At 43.7% G+C, this 23,517-nt stretch overlaps 1 protein-coding gene and 4 non-coding genes across 7 annotated transcripts in view; 1 reads left to right on the forward strand and 4 right to left on the reverse strand.

Moving 5' to 3' along the window:
* Positions 1-23,517, forward strand: part of ARMH1 (armadillo like helical domain containing 1) — a 48,579-nt gene that overhangs the window by 21,749 nt on the left and 3,313 nt on the right. For all 3 annotated transcript variants that reach the window (XM_072649196.1, XM_072649197.1, XM_072649198.1), the window contains 2 exons: positions 23,084-23,206; positions 23,293-23,365. In XM_072649196.1, the coding sequence (XP_072505297.1) occupies positions 23,084-23,206; positions 23,293-23,365 (196 nt within the window). The remainder of the gene's footprint in view (positions 1-23,083; positions 23,207-23,292; positions 23,366-23,517) is intronic.
* On the reverse strand, positions 2,684-2,799 carry LOC140530495 (U5 spliceosomal RNA). The gene has a single exon (XR_011975933.1). It is a non-coding gene; the product is annotated as a U5 spliceosomal RNA (small nuclear RNA).
* LOC140530490 (U5 spliceosomal RNA) lies at positions 5,157-5,272 on the reverse strand. Its single transcript, XR_011975928.1, has one exon. It is a non-coding gene; the product is annotated as a U5 spliceosomal RNA (small nuclear RNA).
* On the reverse strand, positions 11,957-12,071 carry LOC140530493 (U5 spliceosomal RNA). The gene has a single exon (XR_011975931.1). It is a non-coding gene; the product is annotated as a U5 spliceosomal RNA (small nuclear RNA).
* LOC140530491 (U5 spliceosomal RNA) lies at positions 14,115-14,230 on the reverse strand. Its single transcript, XR_011975929.1, has one exon. It is a non-coding gene; the product is annotated as a U5 spliceosomal RNA (small nuclear RNA).

Here is a 23,517-nt window from a genome sequence, read left to right on the forward strand (position 1 = left end):
AAGACATCACCCATACCATTTTACCATTTTTACCTACCTCAAAGTCCTGTGGTGACAGGCACAACTGTAGTCACAACCCTGCACACAGGTGGCCCAGGCCATAGGGTTGTTTTCTTACTAGCCCAACGCAGCAGTGGGATTCCGTAGCAGCCTTTTTTTTATATATAAAAATAGTACTTAATTTTTTCCAATTACATGTAAAGAGGTGGTGTTCAACATTCATTTTATATGATTTTGAGCTCCATATTCAGGGGTAATCATGGAAAGATGTTTCCACATTAGTCATATTGTGAAAGAAGAAACAGAACTGAAGGGAAAAATCCACAAAAAAAAAAAGCACAAAATGGTGAAAATAATCTGCTTCTGTCTGTATTCAGAACCCACAGTTCTTTCTCTGGATGTGGATCGAATTTTCCATCATGAGTCTTTTGGAACTGTCTTGGATGAGGGTATTGCTCAGAAAAGCTAAATCAATCGTAGTTTATCCTCTTACAGTGTTATTGGCACCGTGTACAATGTTCTCCTGGTCTGCTTTACTCTTTTCTTATGGTAAGTCTTTACAGGGTTTTCTGAAATTCACCTTGAGCAGCCTTTTCTAAGGACTGAATTGCTTACCTCCTGGTGTGAGGAAGGGGCTAGGAAAGGTGCCCTAAAAATTGTCTGCTTCCCCTAATCCTGGCCAGCTTACCGTAGCAGATGGGAATCTCACCCTGTGATTAAAACATACACACCAAAAAAAATGTACAAAATCTTTTGCAAAGATGATTCCACTCATCACTGGTAACATGTAACGTGAACACGCTTATGGACAACACAAAATCCAGTAGATCTGAAAGGGAAACATGTTTCGAAGCACTGTGAAGCTGGTGAAGGTTTTGCAATCAAAACTAATCTAGTCAACAAGCTTGTGTTCCTACTAAAAGGAGGGAACAGCAGGCTCATGACAGTGCAGTTGGCACTTGCAGGAAAGTGCCATGGCCACCATCATGAGTGCATACATTCCCACCATGACAAGTCCTGATGAGATCAAAGACAAATTTTATGAAGACCTGGAGATGCTCATCATCAGTATGCCAAAAAAGGACAAGCTTGTGATTCTGGGTGACTTTAATGCAAAAGTAGACACAGACTATCACACATGGCAGGGAGACCTTGGAAGGGAGTCAGAAACAGTGATAGTCAATTACTGCTGGAGACTTGTGCATCTCATGATCTCCTCATCATCAACAGCGTCTTCCATTTACCTAAAACTTCAGGGATGAGCCTCGGAGTAAATATTGCCCTTTAATAGACTATGTCATTATAAAATGTGGGGACCAAAATTGCCCAGTCTACAATAAAAGGAATTGAGGCAGAGCTCTGAGTCAATAGCACTTTAGCCCATGGCCCCTCTTAATGAAGTGGACCTCAGATCTTCCTCACGATCTGAGATGCTCCCTTCCTCCAGGGCCTTAAGTTTTATAGCACTTGATACCAAGATAACGCAAAAGAGTCAAAAGTAAATATAGAGCCCTATTGGGTGATAGAGTTTGACTTTTATCCTTCAGAAGGGTCTGCGGAAAACAGAATCCCACTGGTTGACAAACAGCTGAGGAGCAGACCCTGACAGACCTATCTTGAACTTTCAGGAGGCCTTACTGAGCCAGTGAGCAGATCCATGGACTGGATTGATAAAAACATGAGCTGATGCACCAGTGGAAAAGCAGGCCAAAAGCCAGCAAACAGCCACTTGTCTGGCAAATGCTTATGGCCATCTCCCCATGTTGGACAATAGAGGGATGACAATGGACAGAGGGGCTACAAAAATAGCTGGGGGTAATTGAGTCACCTTCAACCTGCTGGACTTGGTCACCATAACAAGGAAAAACAAGGGTGGAGGTCTCTAATTAGCTTCCTTTGATTAAACAAGTGAACTTAAAATCTGTAGCTCATAGCTCTGGGGTCTAATAAACAGAATTTATAATCATTTCCTCTGTGGAATCACATCAAACTGATTAATACTGATTGGAATAACATAGGGGTCTAATTAATCATCTATCACAAAGAATGAGACAGAATGTCTGTGAGGAAGACACTGTGTGGTGCTAGACTGATCATAGACTTATCCTCTCCAAGCTGAATATTCACATTCGACAAAAGTGGCAGCTCAGAGGCAAGGTGACCACCGGAAGACAATGTCAGCGGATTAGAGCAGGAACAGTTTGTTGCTAACTTGGAGGGAAAGCTGAGCCAACACATGGTTGGCAACAGTGGGGCAGAAAAGAGGTGAACAGCTTTCACAGATTTGGTGGACAGCACCGAATTTACCCATCCCAGCACGAACATTCACAAACACATCAAGATTGGTTTGATGAAAATGATGGGGGAATTCAGAAGCTGCTAAATGAAAAACTAGAAATCAGCTGTCTCTAAAAAGGCAACATTTAAGTCCATTATAAAAGTAAAATGCAAGCAAAGTTTGGAGAGATGAAAGAAGAGAATCAGCCTAAGAACATTATATTCAGCCATATGGAGAACTCGAAAACCTCTTGTCTCCTAATCCTTCATTCACAGGCAACCAAACCCCAGCCTTTAGAGTGGGCAGAACAGAGTAAAAAGAAAGTTGAAGATACACGAGAAGCAGCAGACAAAAGAGTTGTTACAAAACTTTATAAAGTTGTCTTTTCTTGCTGACAAAAATACATACCTCATTTTCATGAGGCCCAGAAAAATTGGTTAACAACTCATAATTGTTCCTCTCCACGGAAATCTTTAGTAAAAGGCGAAAGATTTATACGATCTGAAGAGAAACCAGGGTATACTTTGAATTTCCCGCCCCATTCAGCCCACTACCAACACTCTGGCTTAAGCTGACGATGACTAACACTGTCCCACGAGCTTCCCTCCCTTCCAGGACTTCTGCGGAGCAGCTCATCCTGACAAAGACTCACCCTACCAAAAAAATATACCCCCAACGTCCGGGAAAGTCAAGGAGAGGGGTGCTCTCCCAAAGAGACCTCCCTATGGCGCACAGTCTTGTGGGTATGCAAAGCAGCACTAACCAACTTTCCCCTCCTCTCTACCTTGGGCGGGTCCCAAATCAGGAAGCAGCCAGTCCAGAATCGGACCTAAACATGCAGCTGAATGACTATCTCCCCATCACACAGATGAAGAAACTGAGACCCCAGGAACAGGCAATCAAAAGTAGCGACTCAAAGGCAAGATGACCACCAGAAGACTCAATGTCAGCAGATTAGAATGGGAACAGGGAAAGCTGACTCAGCCCATGGTTGGCAAGAATGGGGCAGAAAAGGAGTGGGCAGCTTAGAGATTTGGTGGACAGCACCACATTTACTCATCCCAGCCAGAACATTCACAAACATCAAGATTGGCTTGATGAAAATGATGGGGAAATGCAGAAGCTGCTAAATGAAAAACTAGAAACTCTATAGAGCCTACCAGCAGAACAGTTCCTCCATCTCTAAGAATGCAGTGTTGGACTCCATCCAAAGTAAGGTACAAGCAAAGCTTAGAGAGATGCAGGATTCTTGGCACAATAAGAAGGCAGGTGAAATTTAGTTCTGTGCTGATAGTAACAATCCAAAGCACTTTTATGACGCCCTGAAGGCTATTTATGGGCCAAAGACCAGTGCTGATGGAGACACATTAGTTAGTAATTAGGACAAGACTGGAGAGATGGACTGGACACTTCCATAGTGTCCTCAACAGACAGTCATCAACCAATGCTGAAGCCACTGACCACATACCTCAGGTTGAAGTCAATCCCTCTCTAGCCACACTTCCAACTGAAAATGAGGTTTTGAATGCCATTAGGCTCCTCTCCTGTGGCAAAGCACCTGGTGCTGATTCTGTTCGAGGCAGGGGATCCAAGCTGACTGAAATCTTCTAGATTATCTGGCAAGAGGTGACTATCCCCCAAAAGGTCAAGGATGCCTCCATTGTCCATCTCATAAAGGTGAGGAAATAGATTGTCCTGTGACAATGGGGGGGGGGGGGGGCAGGGAGTGTCTCTCTCAGTCTTTGCTGACAGGATTCTTGCCAGAGTCATCTTTAACAGGCTGATCCTTCACCTGGATGATGGTCATCTACCTTAGAGCCAGGGTGGCTTAAATGTGGCCCAAGGAAGGTCTTTGTGGTATTTACTGCTTGACAACTGCAGGAGAAATGCCAGGAGCATAACAGGGGTCTCTACAACGATGTTTGTCCATCTGACCAAGGCCTTTGAAGTCCTGAGAGCTTGTGGAAAATTAGGGCAAAATTTGGTTTGCCCAGAGAAGCACGTCAGCTTCATGACCCCATGTTTGCCTGGTTTCTGGATAATGGGAAATGCTCTTACACTTTCCCGATCCCCAATGGAGTGAAGCCCTACTATGTGCTTGCTCCCATGCTGTTTTCAGCATTCTTGTCAGGAGCCCTCAATGAGGACAAAAATAGCGTCAGTCAGCTACTGCGCTGATGGTAAGCTATTTCACTTGAAAAGGCTACAAGCCAAGGCTAAAGTGGAGGGCGAGTTGGTGCATGATTTTCTGTTCACAGATGATTGTGCACTCAATGAAGCCTCTGAAGCTGACATGAACCACACTGTGGATCAGTTCTCTGCTGCTTGTGCTAATTTTGGCCTAACAGTTAACACCAAGAAAACACAGGTTCTCCACTAACCAGCATCACGCTATCCATATGTGAAACCATTACTTACAGCAAATGGAGAAATTTTGAATGCTTTAGAGTAGCAGTGTACTCTCCAATCGGGATGTCAGCACAGATGAGCTTGATTCAAGAATTGTCAGAGCTAGCTCAGCGTTTGGGAGACTCTGAAGGAAAGTGTAGGAGAGAAGAGGGATATGGTCTGCCGGGCGGTTGTTCTGAACTCATTGTGTGCCTGTGAAGCCACCTGGACAGTCTACCAGGATTAGGAAGATTCATCTGATCAAGATATAAGGAGAACTTGGATCATCTAGAAACAGGAAGCAATCAGAGTTCATGCCACCTAACAAGTAAGTCAAGCCACAGCCTTAGCTCCCATGATAAAGAACCGCAGACACAAATGTGACAAAATTTCTCCACTGGAAGTACAGTACATCACATGTTAATGCCATTACAAAACCTGTCCCAACTAACACACTGAAACTTGTCTATCATTGGAAACAACAACATTAAGCCTCACTTACATGAGGCCTCAAAAAATTAGTTAATGACTCATAATTATTCCTCTCCACGGAAATCTTTAGTAAAAGGCGAAAGATTTATACGATCTGAAGAGAAACCAGAGTATAACCCTAGTGTTCTGCCCCACCCAGCCCAACACCAACTCCTCAGCTTTAGCTGACGGTGACAGATGCTGTCGCAGGAACCTCCCTCCCTTCCACGAATCCTTGGGGAGCAGTTCGGTCTGACAAAGACTTTGCCCCCCCCCCACTCAAAAATACTCCAAAAGTTGCTGGGTCGGAAGTGGAAGCATGGAAAGTCAGGGAGAGGGGTGCTCTCCCCGGGACAGTTCGTGAGGTGCCGCATAGCCTTGTGGGTATGCAAAGCAGGACTAACCAACTTTCCCCTCGTCCTGGTCTTTGGCTTGTCCTAGGCTAGAGCGCCCGAGTCTGGAGGCAGCCAGTCCAGGATTGGACCTAGAAATGCAGCTGAACTACTATTTCCCCATTTCACAGAGAAGGAAACTGAGTCCCTGGAACAGGAGAATTGCGTATAAAACCTTGGCCCCATCTGCAGAAAGCGCATGGCCTTTTCACCACAGGGAAGGGAACACAGCCCCCAAGCCACAGATAGCCCTGCCAACGTTCATCTTTGCCTCTGCCTCCCTCCCTCCAGGAGCTGAGATATCTTCTTCCAAGTGCTTAGAGGACTCCCCGACAGGCAGCAAAGCCCTGAACCCTGGGTTTGGGGTCAACGAGTGTACTGCAGATATGTCCAAGTTGGCATCTTCTGAGCTGGTCTTTTGGTCTCCATTTCCACAGCTATAAAATACGGTGTGGAGAGATGGAACAGCCAGCCCAGAGTAACTTCAGTTCTCTTTGGGACCAGGATGCTGTCCTGAAGGATGGTGACATTGACAGCTACCAAACCATTTGCCAAAGTCTCTCATGTCCCCCTTAGACCAGGGGTTAGAGAAGAATGGAGTCCAAACTAGTGGACATGGTCATTCTGGGGCAGCATGAATGTCTCCAGTGGAGTGCTGAGGGGATCTATCTGTGCTTGGCCACGGGAGAGGGGGGTGCAGGTGAACTGGACAGTGGATAGAGATCTGTACCTGGAGTCAGAAGAGCGAATTTCAAGTCCATTCTCCTGGGCAAGTCACTTTACTTCTGTCCCCCCACCCTTGCCAATACACCTTTCCTCAACTGTAAAAGGGGGTTGCTGTGAGGATGAAAGTGAGATGTTTGTAAAGGGTTTAGCACAGTGCTCCTGACAGAGTAGGTGCTTGTTTCCTTCTTTTAAAGCAGACATGGCTCTTTTATTCAGTTAAGAGTTCAGTTGCTGACTAACCAAGTTAACTATGTGTAGCAAGGGGTAGAGCCCTAGTTACTGGGGTCAGGAGGACCTAAGTTCAAATGTGACACTTAACCCTGTTGGCCTTCATTTCCTCATCTATAAAATGAGGCAGAGAAGGAAATGGCAAAGCACTCCAATATCTTTGCCAAGAAAACCCCAAATGGGGTCAGGGAGAGTCAAATGGGACGGAACAACAAGCTCCTCCCCCACCCCTTTATAGCACCATAGGGAGATGGGATTAGACCTCAGGTGAGGGGAGGAGTCTGTAGGAGATGGCATTGGACCTAAGTTCAAAGGCTGGCTGGACACAGTAACCAAAGGTTGAGCAAGGTTAAAACACAGTGGCCACCCGGCTGACTGTATACTGTACACCCTCCTTTCCCCAGCTCTGGGCATTTTCAGTGGCTGTCCCCTGTGGGTGTAAGGGATGTACAGGGATGACCAGTACCTGTGCTGTGAGGGCTGCTCACCCACCTCTGGTGTCCACCTGTCACCCAATTCTCACCTGTGGCTCCAGGAAGCAGGTGTATCACACCCTGGTAGATCATCTCAGCACATGAGCCAAACCAAACCAGGTTAAGGATAGTTGACGGGGCGTCAAACCCCTCAGTGAGTTGAAGTGATGTCTGTACAACACATGTGAAGACATTCCCTTGTAGAATGTGTGAATGAGAACAATTTGTTCCAACAGCCATGAGGGCAGCTAAAGCAGGCAATGTGGATGACTTAGAAGGCATGGAAGATGCCAAGGTCATTCACTGCACCCTAGGCCATTGCCAGCCTTCCTGGACTTGCCATTGGACTTGGATGACTGTGAAAGAGTCACCCAAATCCAAATCAGATTGGAGTCCAGGCCTCACCCAGACATCATTGGTCTTCTTCACAAATGAAAGAGAAACAACATTCTCCTATTCCTTGAACGCTCTCCCTCCTCATCTCTGCCTCATGGCTTCTTTAGCTTCAAGTCCCAGCTAAAGTTCTACTTTTCAATCCAAAGGAGGCTTTTCCTTAACCTTAACCCTGCTGCCTTCCCTCTGTGGGTTTTCTCCATTTTATCCTTGTACATAGGCAGCTGGGCGTTCTCTCCCCCATGAGACTGTGAAGTCCCCAAGGACAGGGACCCTGTTTTCCCCTTTCTTTGTATCCCCAGGCCTTAACACAGATCTGGCTCATAGTGAGGACTTAAAAAATGATGGCAGTTGTTGACTGACACTCCTTCAGCCCCCCTGCCTCCTTTTCCTCCTCCTTTTGTATCTCAGCTGAGAACCTCATCCCTTTACAAAGAAATCGGGCCGTTAGACCTGGATTCCTTCTCCCCCTGTCCCCTTCTTCCTCAAACCCCTTGACAGAGACCCCTCTTTCTTCTTTCCTCTCTCTCCTTCTCTGACAAATGTGAAAAACTGAGGAGACTGAGAAGTCAGTAAAATGAGAACCAGGAGAATGCAGCAAAGTCCAGAGAACAGGCTGACAATTCAGGAGAAAAGTTTGCTCAGCGGCATCAAAAACAGACAAAAAGAATCCCCATCACGATACTTTTTTTTTTTTTTTGAGACAATATGGGTTAACTAACTTGCCCAGCGTCACACAGCTAGTAAGTGCCTGAGGCCAGATCTGAACACATCATGACTTTCTCCTTACCAAAACCAATCCCTTTTTTCTGTTTTGTTCTTAATTCTCCACATTTTTTCAGTTAACCCAAATCTTCTGTCTCCTCTTTTGATCTCATACCCAACCTGCTTCTCCGGCAATTTGTCCTCTCCCTCTCCCTCTCTCTCTCTCTCTCTCTCTCTCTCTCTCTCTCTCTCTCTCTCTCTCTCTCACCAAACCTTCACCTCTCCCTATTCCTTCCCTATTGCCTTCACACATGCTCCAGTCTGTCTGACAGGTTGTATTAGTCCTTCATTTTCGAAGAAGACCATGCCATCAGAGAAATGATGACATGACTTGCACTTGACTTTGTTTGGAGTGAGGGAGGGCTTTGCAGGGTCACTAGCCTCGCTTCCTTCTTCTGAATCCAGAGACCTGATATTCCTCAGTATGACTGGAGATAGCCCAGGATGCAGTGGGAGACGTTGGCCTTTTTAGGCTAGGCCTTTTGATGTACTCACTTCCAGGGAGGTAACCTCCTTCACTCAAAACAAAGTCAAGTGCAAGTCATATCATCATTTCTCTGATGGCATGGTCTTCTTCAGCAATGAAGGACGAACACACACAAGTCTGTCTAAACAGACTGTCTGTACTAAAACAAAAACAAACAAAACCCCCTCCTCTCCTTCTCAGCCAAACCCAGCCAGAAAACTGTTCCCACCTTCTGCCTCCTCTATGTCTTCTCTCTCTCCAAAGTCACCCTCTTCTCCTGAGTTATCAATCTCTGTTCTCTGGACTTGACACTTGTCTCATCTGACTCTACCACTCATTTCAGTCTCCTCATGTTCATCATCCATATTATGTCCCTTAAATGTGAGGGACTATTTTTTTTTTAACATTTTGATAACAATTTCCATATAATTGGTTTCTTTTGTAATCCTATGTGTTTTGTTTTATTCCTTTTAAAATCTTTTTCTGAAAAGGAGAGTCCATCACACACACTCACACACACACAGTTTAAGAATTCATACTGTTGGATAAAATACAAAATTTTCTGTTTAGCTTTTGAAGCCCTGTACCACATATCCCCAATGTATGTTCCAGCCTCGTTGGACATTACTTCCTCTCCTGAACTTTGTGATAATCAATAAGACTCTGTCCTAGGCCCCCTAATCTTATCTTTATATACTGTCTCACCAGTTCCATGGGTCTAATAATCACTACACCAATAACTCCCAGATCTATCTTTCTGTCTCTCCTCTGAGCTATGGTGGCACCTGACTGATTGGAGCAGATATCCCAGAGCTATGTCAAACCAAAACTGAGCTAATTATCTCCCCTGACCCAAAACCTAACCCTCTTCTACACTTACCCGATTCTTTCAGACATCACCATCTGATCTCCCAGATCTGTAACTTTTTGCATTATTTTCAATTTCTCACTCCCCCTCCCCCCACTAACTGCCAAATCTTACTGTTCCTACTTAGACACTTCTCTCATCTGATCCCTTCTCCCTAACTCACAAAGCTCCTGTTAGAAACACGCTTGATACTAATGAGGTATCAAGGAAATCTGATTGCAGCAGAGTTCAGAGGAATAGAATGCCTTGGCCAAAGCAGGCTCAACAGCCCCACCACCACTACCCCTTTGAGGAAGGAAGAGCACTGAGTACAGAAGTGAGATGAGCTGTATACAGTTAATTCAAAACAAGTCCTCCCATCAAGGGATGGATTGGTCTGTTCCCTTTAGATCACCACCTTCTTTACATACCTCCTTAATATGTTTCCCCCCCTTTCTCTAACATATGAAGTGTGCCTAATTTTGTGCTTTTTCTCCCCCCTGGGTGGAGAAGTTAATATGCAAGTAGCTAGAAGAAAAGAAAAGAAGAAATCTGGTTATTCCCGGTCATATTTCTGAACCAGTTCAGGCCAGATCAGTCCCTATTCTGCAGTTTTCTGAAGGTCACTGTCTGTCTCCTGATTGGCTGAGCCCCCCTGCAGTCTGCTCCCCTTCTTGGTCTCTGACTTATTCTCAATGACTTCATCAACGAATAATAACTTCTGTGGAAACTCACACTCCTTATTTTAGGCCCTTATCACCTCTTCCCTAGATTCTTTTAACCAGGTCTTAATGGATCATCCTGCCTCAAATCGCTCCCTATCCAGTCCACCATCCACATTGCTGCCAAAGTAATTTACGTTAAGGTTATATCTGATCATGTCACTTTCTTAATCAACTCCCGTGACTTGCAGTTACTTCCTAGGATAAGGGATTTCTAAGTTAATTTTTTTCAATTATCAAGCATTTCGTTTTCCTCCCTCTTACAGTCCTCCTCCCCCCAAAGGAAAACAAAACCTCTGTAACAAAGAAGTATAGTCGGGCAATACAAACTGCCATTTTGGCCACATCCAAAAAATGTGTCTCATGCTGCATGTTTAAGGCTATCACCTTTCTGTCATGAGACGAGTAGCATTTCTCCTCTATACTCTGAAATCATAGTTGATCATGGTGGTGTTCAGAATCCCTAAATATTTCCATTTTGCTTTTTACAATCTTGTTATTATATAAATTGTTCTCTCGGTACTGCTCATTTCACTTTGCATCAGCTCATATATATATAACTCTCCCCAGTTTTTGCCAAAATCATCCCTTTCATAGTTTCTTATCATACAATAGTATGCCATCACATTCACATGCCATAAGTTATTTGTTCAGCCTTTCCCCAATTGATGAATATCCCCTCAGTTTCCAATTTCTTTGACACTTTGAAAAGAGCTGCTATAAATATTTTTGTATATATGAGTCTTTTTCCTCTCTTTGACCTTCTTGTTGTATAGATCTCAAAGGGCATGGGTCAAAGGGTATGCAGTTTAATAGGTTTGGGGGCATAGTTTTAAATTTCTTTCCGGAATGGCTGGCCCGGTTCGCAGCATCTCCAAGTACAGTAAAGTCCCTGTTTCCCCACATCCCCTGTCATTTCCCTTTTTGGGCACCTTGGTTGACTTTAATTTACATTTCTCTAATTATCGGTGATTTCTAGAGCATTTTTTTTTTCAACTTCCCAAATACAATATGGGGAAAGTATAGTTAGGGAGTAATTTATCTGAAAAAAGATCTGGGGGTTTTAGTGGCCCACAAAATGAGTATGAGTCAGTAGCAAGGGACAGAGCTTCCCCTCAACAAGGAGGTGAGAGTCTTGATATGCTCTGCCATGTTCAGTTCTAGTGAACATGACGATTTAAGGGCGTGGCTTATTTGGGGAGAGTCCAGAGAAGGGTGACTGAGGATGGGGTAGGACTGGAGTCTATGCCATGTAACAAGGAGTGTTCAGCTTGGAGAGAAGGCTCGGGGGAGACATGGGATCATCTTCCAGGATCTAATAGGTTGCTCTGTAAAGAGAGGAATCAGTATTCTCTTGTGCTTAGCCTTCGAGGGCAGAGCCAGGAGCTATGCAGGGATTCTCAGAGATCCCAACAGGCTGCATCACCTCCATTGGGAGGAGGTGGTAAGCTCCCTGCTCGAGGCAGGAAGGATGATTACTAAGAGGCACTCTTCTTTAAGAACGGGCTGGATGAGCTGCTGCCTACTCCCTGCATCTTTCCGACTTTAGTGAACACTCCCTTCCAAGACGATAAAGTGCCCCAAGGCAGGTCCTTTACAAAGGCTTATAAAAACTTACATTGAGAGAAACGCTAACTTCGCTTTATTTAACCCAACTTCCCAGAACTGCTCAACACAACTACAAATTTTTATATTTCGTAAGCAACAGGTATAACAAAAACACAAAGCGAGATGAAACCACAGAATTGGATAACTGGAGCAGTAAGAAAACTTTATAAGTGCGTCTTATTTTGAAAACAAAACTACGAGCCCCACAAAGTAGGACTTCAAAAAATTAAGTAATAACCCATAATCGTTCCTCTCCACGGAAATCTTTAGTAAAAGGCGAAAGATTTATACGATCTGAAGAGAAACCTGAGCATGACCTCACATTTCCTCCCCACCCAGCCCAATACCAAAATCCCAGCTTTAGCTGACGGTGACAGATGTTGTCCTGTGAGCCTCTATCCCTCCCAGAAGTCCTCCGGGAGCAGCTCGGCCCCAAAAAGCTCTGCCCCCTACCAAATATACCCAAATGCCCCTGCGTCGGAGGGGGAAAGATGAGAAAGTCAGGGAGAGGGATGCTCTCCCCGGGACAGTTCACGAGGAGCCGCGTAGCCTTGTGGGTATGCAAAACAGGACTCTTTCCCCTCCTCCCCGCCTTGGGCGCGTCCTGGGCCAGAGTGCCCGAGTCTGAAGGCAGCCGGTCCAGGACTGAACTAGAAATGCCGCTGAACTACTATCTCCCCATTTCACAGAGAAGGAAACTGAAGCCCCGGAAGAGGAGAATTGCGTGCAAAGCCTTGGCTCCATCTGCCTTTTCACCGCAGGGAAGGGAACGCAGCCAGGATGTCCCAGGCCACCCTGCCAACGTCCACTCTTGCCCCTCCCTCTTTCCCTCCCTCCCTGCAGGTCATGGGATACTTTCTTCCTAGCGCTTAGAGGACACCCAGGAAGGCAGCAAGGCGTAGAGCTCTGGGCTTGGGGTCTGAGCTTGGTCTGCAAGCTTCGGAGAAATCAGCATCGGAATCTATACAGAATTGTATGCAGTCGTGGGAAGGGAGGGGGGTAGTGGGGGGTAGGTAGGGGGGGATAAAATCTCAATTGTATGGCAGTGATTGTTAAACATTAAAAAATAAAAAAATTTAAAAAATTTAAAAAAAAGAAATCAGCATCGGGACATGACCGCCAAAATGCTATTGGGTCGTCTTGGATTGTGTTAAGAGGAGCCAGACTTCCAGGAAGGGGGAGGTGACTTTTGTCATCTAGTTTGTTAGCCAGCTCTCCCAGTTTTGTGTCATCTGCCAGTCTGATGCCTTCATGCAAGTCATGGATAAAAATGTGAAGCAGGACAAGGCTAAACCCAGATTTCGGAGACAACCTTCCACTGCGTTCCGGTGGAACCATCAATGAAGGAGTCTTTGGGTTCCAGCCACCAAGCAGTTCCAGACCTAAAGGCAAAGTTGTATGAAGAGGATTTACTAATTACGGAGAGGATTAGGGAAGAACTTATTACGTGGATGGCCATGTTTGAGTCGTGCTTTGAAGGAGTCTAACAAGAAAGGAATTTGGAAAGACAGAGAACAAGTTTAGGAGACACACTGTGCAAAGGCGTGAAGGTGGGAGATGTGACGTGTCAGTTTAACTAGATTGGAGAGTGTGCGGAGGATCTCAAGGCAGAAGACTGGGATGAGTCAGACTAAAAGGGTCACAGTGCTAGGCTGAGCAGTTTGTATGTGATCCTGGAGGCAATGGGAGCAGCGGAAGATTTTCAAACAGGGAAATGATAAGGTCAGAACCTGAGCTTTATGAGAAGTCTTTCGGAAGTTGTGTGGAGGATAAATTAGAGGGGAGAGAATAGTGGCGAGAATTGAATTCACTATTGAATAATCAGAATCAGAAGAGGAGTTAGAAGCAGCACTGATCCGGCAGAAATGACTCAGGATTCGGAATCATGTTTGGATTTGAATCAGCCTAGACAGCTGATTAACCCCCAGACAGCCTGGATGGACTCCCTGCTAGGCATATCAAACGCTGGGCTCCAAGGCTGCAAGGCGAGGGAGAAGACACAGAAGAGAGAAAGGAGGAATTGGGGAATTTCTAACTTCGGTGACGGTTTAAGTTAAGAGTAGAGCCTGAGGAACTCTTTCATTCGCGTAGGAGCGAAAAGAAACAGGTGGAAAAAGAAAATGAGAAACTTGCTGATAAACTCCAGCTCAGTTCTCAGCTTTATAACGTTACAAATGAATCAGAAAACATTCTCATTATAAAATAATGCTTTTCGGTAAACAGCGCAATTGTAAGAAACATAAATAATAAGAAGAAACAAAACTACACCGCCAGACGACTTGCAGTATGACCAAAGTAAAAACACAACTCAGAATTCACAGAGAGTTTAAAACACTTTCTTTCAAACACAAAACAAAAACCTCGCTGAAGCAAGGTTTCTAAAAATTGGTGACGAACTCTTGCTAGTTCCTCTCCACGGAAATCTTTAGTAAAAGGCGAAAGATTTGTTCGATATGAAGAGAAACCAGAGTATGTTGTCTGCCTTCAACAGCCACCAGCCCAGGAGACGCCACCCCGGGTAAACTCAAGGTGAGTTTCCACTGAGAATGCAAAGCATTGTGAATATGCAGATGAGACGGGAAGTTCGATCCTACAGCTGCTGCCTGAGCCCATAGGCGGCTGGAGCCTGGTGTCTCCCTCGCGGTGAAGTCACTCCAGAGCTTCTACAGGACTCTCAACCGTGGCTCCAGCGGACAATCAGGGACCCAGACTCGAATACTGACTTTAACGCTTGGGCAGCCACTGGACCCTCTCCGCATCTCAGTTTCCTTCTTGGGCTCAATGAGATTTGACCTCCTCTTCCAGTCCCAGCTTTCCCTCTGCAAGGAGATCCTTTCCCTTTTTGGCTGAAGGGTCCACACCCCCACCCCCACCCTCACCCCTACCCCCACCTTTCAACATTCACTTCCCTAAGTTTTACATTTCCTCCGTCCACCTCTCTCCCCTACCTAAGAGGGTTCTCCATAAGATAAGTTCTCCATATACATTCTTATTAAGCATATTTTCACATTAGTCATGTTGTATAGAAGAATTAAAACGAATGAGAGAAACCATAAGAAAGAAAAAACAAAACAGAAAAGAGCAAATAGCATGCTTCAATCTGCATTCAGATTCCATATTTCTTTTTTTATAATTAGTTTTCGGTTTTCAACAATCACCTCCATAAGTTTAAATTTTCTCCTCCATTTCCCTCCCAAGATGGCATGTAATCTTATATGGGTTCTACACATACATTCTTATTAAACACATTTTCACATTAGTCACATTGCATAGAAGAATTAAAACAAATAGGAGAAACCACGAGAAAACCAAAACAACACAAAAACATAACAAAATAGAAAATAGTCTGCTTCATTTTTCATTCTGACTCTGTAGTTCTTTCTGTGGATGATGATGGCATTTTCCATCAGGAGTCTTTTGGAATTATTTTAGGTCCTTGAATTGCTGAGAAGAGCTAAGTCTAGAGAAGTCAGTCATCTAAAAAGATAGCTGCTACTGAGTACAATGTTCTCACGCACTCACTATCAGTTCATATAAGGTTTTTCTGAAGTCCACCTGTTCATCATTTCTTATGGAACATTCATATACCACAACTTGTTCAGTATTTCCCCAACTGATGGACATCCCTTCCAATTCTTGGCCACCACAAAAAGAGCTGCTATAAATATTTTTGAACATATGGGTCCTTTCCCCATTTTTATGATTTCTGCAGACCTAGAAATGGTATTGCTGATCAAAGGGTATGTACAGTTCTATAGCCCTTTGGGCATAGTTCCAAATTGCTCTCCAGAATGGTTAGATCAGTTCACAATTCCACCAACAATGAATTAGTGTTCCAATTTTCCCACATCTCCAGTGTTTATAATTTTTCTGTTTTGTCATGTTAGCCAATCAAACAGGACATTTCTGAAGTGGAGCTCCTCATCTTTCCCCCAAGTTTTTAAGAAGTGGGAGTAAAGAAGGGAAGCATTCTAAAAGCCAGCATTCATAGAGCACCTTAACCTTTGCAAAGTGTTTTACATATGTTATCTCGTTTGATTCTCTCAATAACCTATTGAGAGGTTATTGTTACTATATTAGTGTTTTAATATAATTATTATCCCCAGGCAGTTTTCAGAGGAAGAAATTAAAGCTATCTATAGTCATGTGAAAAAATGCTCTAAATCACTATTGATTAGAGACATGCAAATCAAAACAACTCTGAGGTACCATATCATACCTATCAGATTGGCAAACATGACAGAACAGGAAGATGATAAATGTTGTAGAGGATTTGGGAGAGTTGAACTCTAATTCATTGTTGGTGGAGCTGTGAGCTGATCCAACCATTCTGGAGAGCGATTTGGAACTATGCCCAAAGGGCTACAAAAATGTGCATACGCTTTCACCTAGCAATATCACTTCTAGGACTGTATCCCCAAGAGATCATAAAAATGGGAAAGGGTCCCACATATACAAAAATATTTATAGCAGCTCTCTTTGTAGTGGCCAAAAACTGGAAATCAAGAGAATGACCATCAATTGGGGAATGGCTGAATAAATGATGGTATATGAATGTAGTGGAATACTATTGTGCCATAAGAAATGATGAACAAGAAGACTTCAGAGAGACCTGGAAAGACTTATATGATCTGATGCTGAATGAAAGGAGCAGAACCAGGAGAACTTTGTGCATAGCAACAACCATGGTGTGCGAGAGTTTTTTCTGGTAGACTTGGAACTTCATTGCAACACAATGAAGGACTTAAAGTCCCAATGGTCTTTAAGTCCTAAGGACTTAAAAAAATTCCCAGTGGTCTTTTAAGGCAAAATGCCTTCCACATCCAAAGAAAGAACTATGGAATTCAATTGCAGAATGTAGCAGATCATTTTTTGTGTGTGTATTATGTTTTGGTTTGTTATATGATTTCTCCCATTCATTTTAATTCTTCTACACAGCATGACTATAGTGAAAATGTATTTAATAGAAATGTATATGTAGAACCTATATAAAATTGTATACCGTTTTGAGGAGGGAGGGGGACATAGGGGAGAAGGAGGGGGAAAAATCTAAGTTATATGGTAGTGTTTGTAGAACACTGAAAATAAATAAAGTTAATTAAAAAGAAAAAAAGAAAAAATTATTATCCCTATTTTATAGATGAAGAAATTGAGGCTTGAGATAGGTGAATTAAGTTTCCTAGGATCACATAGCTAGTAAGCATTCAAGGCAAGATTCCAACTCAGGTCCAGTTCTATCCAGGGTACTACACAGCTGCCTTTCACCTAGCCCTACATATGCATACTTAGAGTCCATTTACCTTGACATATGCTAACTTGTTCAAGGAAGCTCATTAGACTTAACAGTTAATGTATGCCATCAACCTTTATTAATATATCTACAAATAATACCCTCCTTTGAGAAGGTATCACCAAACTGAGTCTTAGAGGCTCTGGGAAGCTTCTTTCATACCCTCACAAACAAGGCTTCTCTCTGCTCACATAGAGGCTGTGTATGTATGTCTCACCCAGTTCCAGATGTGGAAGGCATCTGAAGGCAGTCTGAAAGTTGGAGAGAAGCTGAGGTTGCTTATTAGATTTGAGATCACCTACAAAGAAATGATAATGAATCCATAGGATCTGATGGGTCACCAAGTCTAGAGGAAGAAGAGAAGAGGGCCCAGGACAGAGCCCTAGGGAACATCCTAGTGCATGAGACCTGGATGGGGATTCAACAAAGGAGACAGAGAAGGAATAATCAGATAGGTAGGAGGAGAACCAGAAGACAGTAATGTCCACAAACCTAGAGATGAAAGAGAAAAAGGTTTTGTACCTTACAGGGCTCTAGTTATATCCATTGTTATTTCTATCCCATTTGGTGCCCAGCTCAGAATTCTGCCAGTATCAGTTAAATGCTTGTGGAATAGTTGAAAGGCGTGGGGAACCTAAAGTCATTTCCAGATTAAGTGCTATCTCAATCACACTACTAAGGAACTATTTCATAGAACATTATTGAATAACAAAAAAATAATTTTTAATAAGTTGATCCCCAAAAAGTCTACAATCTCAAGAGAAATGAGAAAAAAGCAGGAATGAAGGGGCCATGGATTGACCATATCTCAAAATACAAAATGTTAATTTTCAAAACTACTTGATACTGGTTAAAAAATAGAAAGCTAGATTTGTGGGATACCCTGGATTAAAAAAACTCAGAAGAAGCCATATGTGACTATAGCCCAGTGTTTGAGCCCAAGAGCCTAGACTACTGGAGAAAGAATTCCCTTTCCAACAAGGACTTCTGGGAAAACTAGAAACCAGTTTGGCAGAAAATACCTTAGAACAGCATCTTACACCATATACATGTTAAGCTCCAAACAGATACTTGACCTAAATATAAAAGATTATGTCCTGAAAAGATTACAGTAAAACAAAGAGAGGTGCTTTTCACCATTATGGTGAGATAGAAAACTCATAACAAGGGAAAGAGATAAACTTACAAAAGATAAAGTAGACATTTTAATTCCATAAAATATTTTAAGTTTTTGCCCAAACAAAACCAATATAGTTGTTGACAGAAAAAAAGTCTTCACATCAGATACTTCTGATAAAATCCTGCTATCCAAGATATACAGAGAATTTACACAAATATATATGACTAAGAGCCATTTTCCTGTAAATCAGTAGAAAAGAGATATGAATGGAAAATTATCAAAAGAAGAAAGCAAACTATCAGTAGCCATGTGAAAAATACTTAAAATGCCAGCTTAAAAATTCTGAATTTTTACCCCACATCCCTTAAATTGGCAAAAATGATCACTAATAGCAATAGTCCATACTGGGAGGTTACCTGTGGAGATACAGGTACTTGAAAATACTTTGGAATTAGGCACAAAGAGACACTGTCACTATATTCTTCATATCTTTGACCCAGCCATCCCTTGACTCTGTATATTCTTCCAAATAGTCAATGTGATCAGTGTCAAAGTATTAATTATAATAACACTCTTTACAATTATAATTTAAATTTAACAATTTATAATATATTATAATAATATAACTTGAATAATAATAACTTTGTAGTAGCAAAAAACTAGAAACAATGGGGCTGCCCATCATTAAAGAAAGGATAAGAAAATTGTGGTTTCTGACCACAATGGAATATCACTGCACTTTGAGAAATGATAAATATGAGGAACTCAGAGAAACTTGGGAAGTTTGTATAAACTGATACAGAGTAAAGGCAACGGAACCAGGACAATGCGCACAGTAACTGCAACAATGTAAATAGCAGAACTGGGACAATGTACATAGTAACTGCAACAATGTAAATAGCAGAACCAGGACAATGTACATAGTAACTGCAACAATGTAAATAGCAGAACCAGGACAATGTACACAGTAACTGCAACAATGTAAGTAACAGTAAATAGCAGAAGTCAGCCTCAGAGACTCATTGAAGGATCAGCTGTGATTCCAGATTAAAGAAAAGGAAACATCTTTTCCTGGTGGAACATCCTTTGTCTTGGTGGAGAGATTGGGGAATATGGGTACAGAGTATTACGCAGAATGTCGCATGTGGTCACTCTGCTGGATGGGTTTGGGGCAAGTTTTTTTTTGTTGGTTCTTTTTTTGGTATAAGGGAAGATGAAAAGGGGAACCATACTGGGAAATGACCTTGGTTGTTTTGTTTTTAATAGCTTGTATCTCTTTCTTTTTTACAATCATATTATACATATTTCTACATTAGTCATGTTGTGAAAGAAGAATCAGAACAAAAGGGAAAAACCTTAAAAAAGAAAAAAAGAGAAAATAATCTGCTTCGATCTGCATTCAGACTCTTTCTCTGGATGCAGGTGGCATTTTCCATCCTGAGTCTTTTGGAATTGTCTTAGGTCATAGAATTGCTGAGAAGAGCTAAGTCTATCATAGCTGATCCGCACACAGTGTTGCTATTACTGTGTACAAGATTGTTTTTTGAAGGACCTAAATCTAAGGTATTACAAGCTGGAGAGTGTTCAAAGGAGGAAGCCAGGAGGGTAAAGAGCCCTGAGACTATGTCATATGAGGATTGGTTGAAGGCACTGGGCATATTTTTCCTGGAAAAGAAAAGACTTATTAGGGGACATGAAAACAGGCCTCAAAAAATTTAAAAACATAAAGTTAGGTCTGGATTCAGAAAACACTTCCTAAGGACAGAACTATCCCAAAGTGGGTGGGGCTGCCTCAAGGGGAAATGGGTTCCCTCTCCTGAAAGATCTTCAAGCAGAAGTCAGATCACTACTACTTATCCAGTATTAATAGTGAGGTTTCCTTTTGGATATGGGTTGAACCAGATATGGTTGAAGCCGCTTCCAATTCTCAAATTCCAGGATGCTACATCTGTGTAAGCCACCAGGTGTCACTCAAAGTTCAAACTGTTTCATTCCAGAAGCGTGCACAAGGGTGGGAACTACCAACCCACACACCACCAGCTGTGTGTTCACAGTTAGTATGATTCTAACTCCCAGATTCTATCCACTGGGCCACTTAGCTTCCCCCAAAGCAGCCCCTTTCCTCAAGTAGTAACAGAGACAACATGTAATGGGCTAGTTACAAATGCAAAACATACAGGAGATAATTTCAGGGGGAAGGCACTAACATCAGAGGGAGAAGGAATGTGGTCTACCCATGCCCACAAGAGCTCCCCACGGTATCCAGTGCCTGACCAATGGCTTGCTTGGTACTTCTATGACTGATTCCAGAAAACTCTCCCCCACCCCAGTTTTGGGCTAGTGCCACTCACATGATCTCCTGGCATCTTGTCAGAAAGAGTAAACCCAGCAATGAGTGGGATGTTGAGCAGTTGGTGGTGGTGGTGGAGGAGGGGATAAGACAGCTAGCTCCCCTTTGTGCTCAAGAATTGCTTCTGTCTGGGATCATGCAAGTAATTAACTGCCCAGGACCTTCAGCTCCCTTCACCTAGGTATTTGTGGTCCTAATATTTCCAGACTTAAAGAAGAGATACTTTCATAGATGGAGCCACTGAAAGTAAAGAGTGTTGTTAGAGAATGCTAATGAGGTCTTAGAATGCCTGGAAAGCTTCACCATGTCTTTATGAACTTCAAACCTCTCTGACTGAATCAAGAAGGGGAAAAGACCCTCTACGGGCTTTAATAGCCAAATGAATTCCTTCAGAATTAGAGATTCAAAGACATGACAAGCTTGGAGCTGCTTTGCAGCAATTTCCTTCTGTCTTTTCAACCCCCCTACAGAGGCCTTGTAACTTTGAAAGTGACCTGGTAGACCAGTCAGAGACACTGCATCTAGCAGGGAACAAACACAAAACTCCAGATAGAAAGAGATACAAAGGGAGTCACCTGGGAAAGGAAGCATCTTCAAGGAGCATGAGCCCCAGAGCGCAGAGAATAGAGCTGGGTAATGGAAAGAAGCAGACACTGGGAGCTCAACTGGAGACTAGGCCCAAGGAGAGCGATGTGAACACTACAGGAAGATAGTGAGGGTATACAGGTCTTTCAGCCAGGGTCTCCCAGTGCATCCTGGGCCATCTCCAGTCATCCTGATGAATATCTGGTCACTGGATTCAGATGGCTCTGGAGGAGGTGAGGCTGGTGACCTTGCACAGCCCTCCCTCCCTCCAAACAAAGTCAAATGCAAGTCATGTTGTCATTTCTCTAATGGCATGGTGTTCTTCAGCAACGAAGGATGAACATAACAACCTCACAACCATTGAAATTCAAATTTGAGTTCACTTTTCCTTTGGATCCTGAGTGGGCAGCTAGGTGGTACAGTAGATAGACTGCTGGACCTAGAGTCAGGAAGACCTGAATTCAAGTCTGGTCTTAGACACTTACTAACTGTGTGACCTTGGGTAAGTCTCAGTTTTCTCAAGTGTAAAATGTCGGTACTTACCTCCCAGGATTGTTGTGAGAATCAAATTGAGCTAACACTTGTAAAGGGCTGGGCACATAGCAGGTGCTTAATAATACTTATCTCCTTCTTGAGTATATTTTGGAAGGAGCCTCAGGTTCATAGGGGGAATGTTTTACAGGTGTTGGGTTTACTATGTCACTAGAAAACATCTTTGCTAAGAAAAATAAAACTCTGTCAAATGGAGGTAGGACATCCAAGCATTTTCTGTCAGTCTTAAGACCATTCCATTCTACACTTCCGGTGCCTAATGATTCAGAATACAAGCAAGGGGACACCCAGACCTAAGCCACAGCTTGGGGCTGACACAGGACCAGAGACTAACAGAAGGTCGAAGTCCAACCCATTCACAAGAGAATCACCACTCTAAGAAGTGGTGATTAAGAAGGGCTCTAAGGAAGGGGAGCTCATCCCCTCTGGGACAGTTCTTTATGTCAACCACCCCTTCCCTCCCCCCACTGCTGGTTCAGAGTGGCGAGATGTGAAACCCTACCCCTCTCCAAGGCTGGCAGCATAAACTCATGCCTCCTCCCCATGATTGGTCGACTTGAGGTGCCCCACCCTCTGATTGGATGGCTCTTCCCAGAAGCTCTATTTAAGTAGAACACTCAGGGTGACCATCTCTTCATTTTCTAACTGGCTATACTCCTATGCAGTGTTCCTGTCTGCTCCCAGCTGGACACCTTATTACCCCACTCTACCACTCTACCCCCACCCCCTTTTCAGCTTCCAGTGTTGTCTTCCAGTTAGAATGGAATCTCTTTGAAGACAGGGACTTTCTTTGTGCTTATGAGCTTGTGCTTGGCACATAGTAAGTATTTAATAAATGCTTGTTGACTGACATATTGAAGACAGCAGTTGTGTTCCCCTAAGTCTTCTCTCCTCTCAGTTAAACATGCCCTATTCCTTCAGCGGATCCTCCTATGCTACAGACTCTAGGTCCTTCACTACTCTGGCTGCCACCTCCCAACTCATCCATGTCCTTCTGAAATCTTGGTGATCAGAACTGACCCTGGTCCTCTAGAGAAGGGGTGACCTGGACAGAAGCCAGACACCTCCCCATTCCTTAATGATGACAGGCCTAGGGTTCTTGATGTTATATTGCTGCTGGCTTCTACCCAGCTTGTAACTCACCAGCATTCCCAGATTCCTTCCAGAAGAGCTAGATTAATTGTAGACAAAAAGCCAAAGGGAATGATGGGCCCAGATGCCCCCTTTGTTTTCCTGGACTGCACTTGGTTGCCATGAGATAAGAAGAGTCAAGTAGCTGGACCAGTTCAGGGAAAGTTCTCTGGGCTTGGGGAAGCCTGGTGAGTGGTGGACCCCTACTGTGCCCAGTGACACAGGGGCCAAGTGGGGGGTTTCACCTTTGGGATCAGAGTTTTGAGATGCTTCCTTTCCTGTGCCCCTCCCCATGCAGCCATCGAACTGATCAAAGACCTCATCAAAACTGATGTCCGGAGGGCTCTTCTTAAAGGCCTGGTTTCGCTCCTAAAACCCTCTGCCAAAGACACCACCAAGCTTCAGCCCAAGATCTTAGAAGGTGAGCCAGGCCTCCTGGGCAGCCCCCAACAGGATTTGTCCACTTACCCAGGGCCCATCCCTGCCCTCCCTTCCTTCCTCCTGCAGATCCAACAGTATTTCAGGTCTCTGGCCACCTGCCTGTGTTTCTGCAGCAAGCTGCAGCTGCCAAGTCCATCGGGTAAGTAAGCCTCCTTCAACACTGCCCCCCAATGTCCTTGGAGTTAAAACACCTTCTCTCCAAACATCAGCTCCTCATGTAAGGAGGAAGGCATCAAGAAGGGGGAGGAGGGAAATGGTTCAAGCTTTGCTTCAGCCTTATCTCTACTCCCA

Source organism: Notamacropus eugenii, chromosome 2, assembly GCF_028372415.1.
Source record: "Notamacropus eugenii isolate mMacEug1 chromosome 2, mMacEug1.pri_v2, whole genome shotgun sequence".
Taxonomy (NCBI): Eukaryota; Metazoa; Chordata; class Mammalia; order Diprotodontia; family Macropodidae; genus Notamacropus; species Notamacropus eugenii.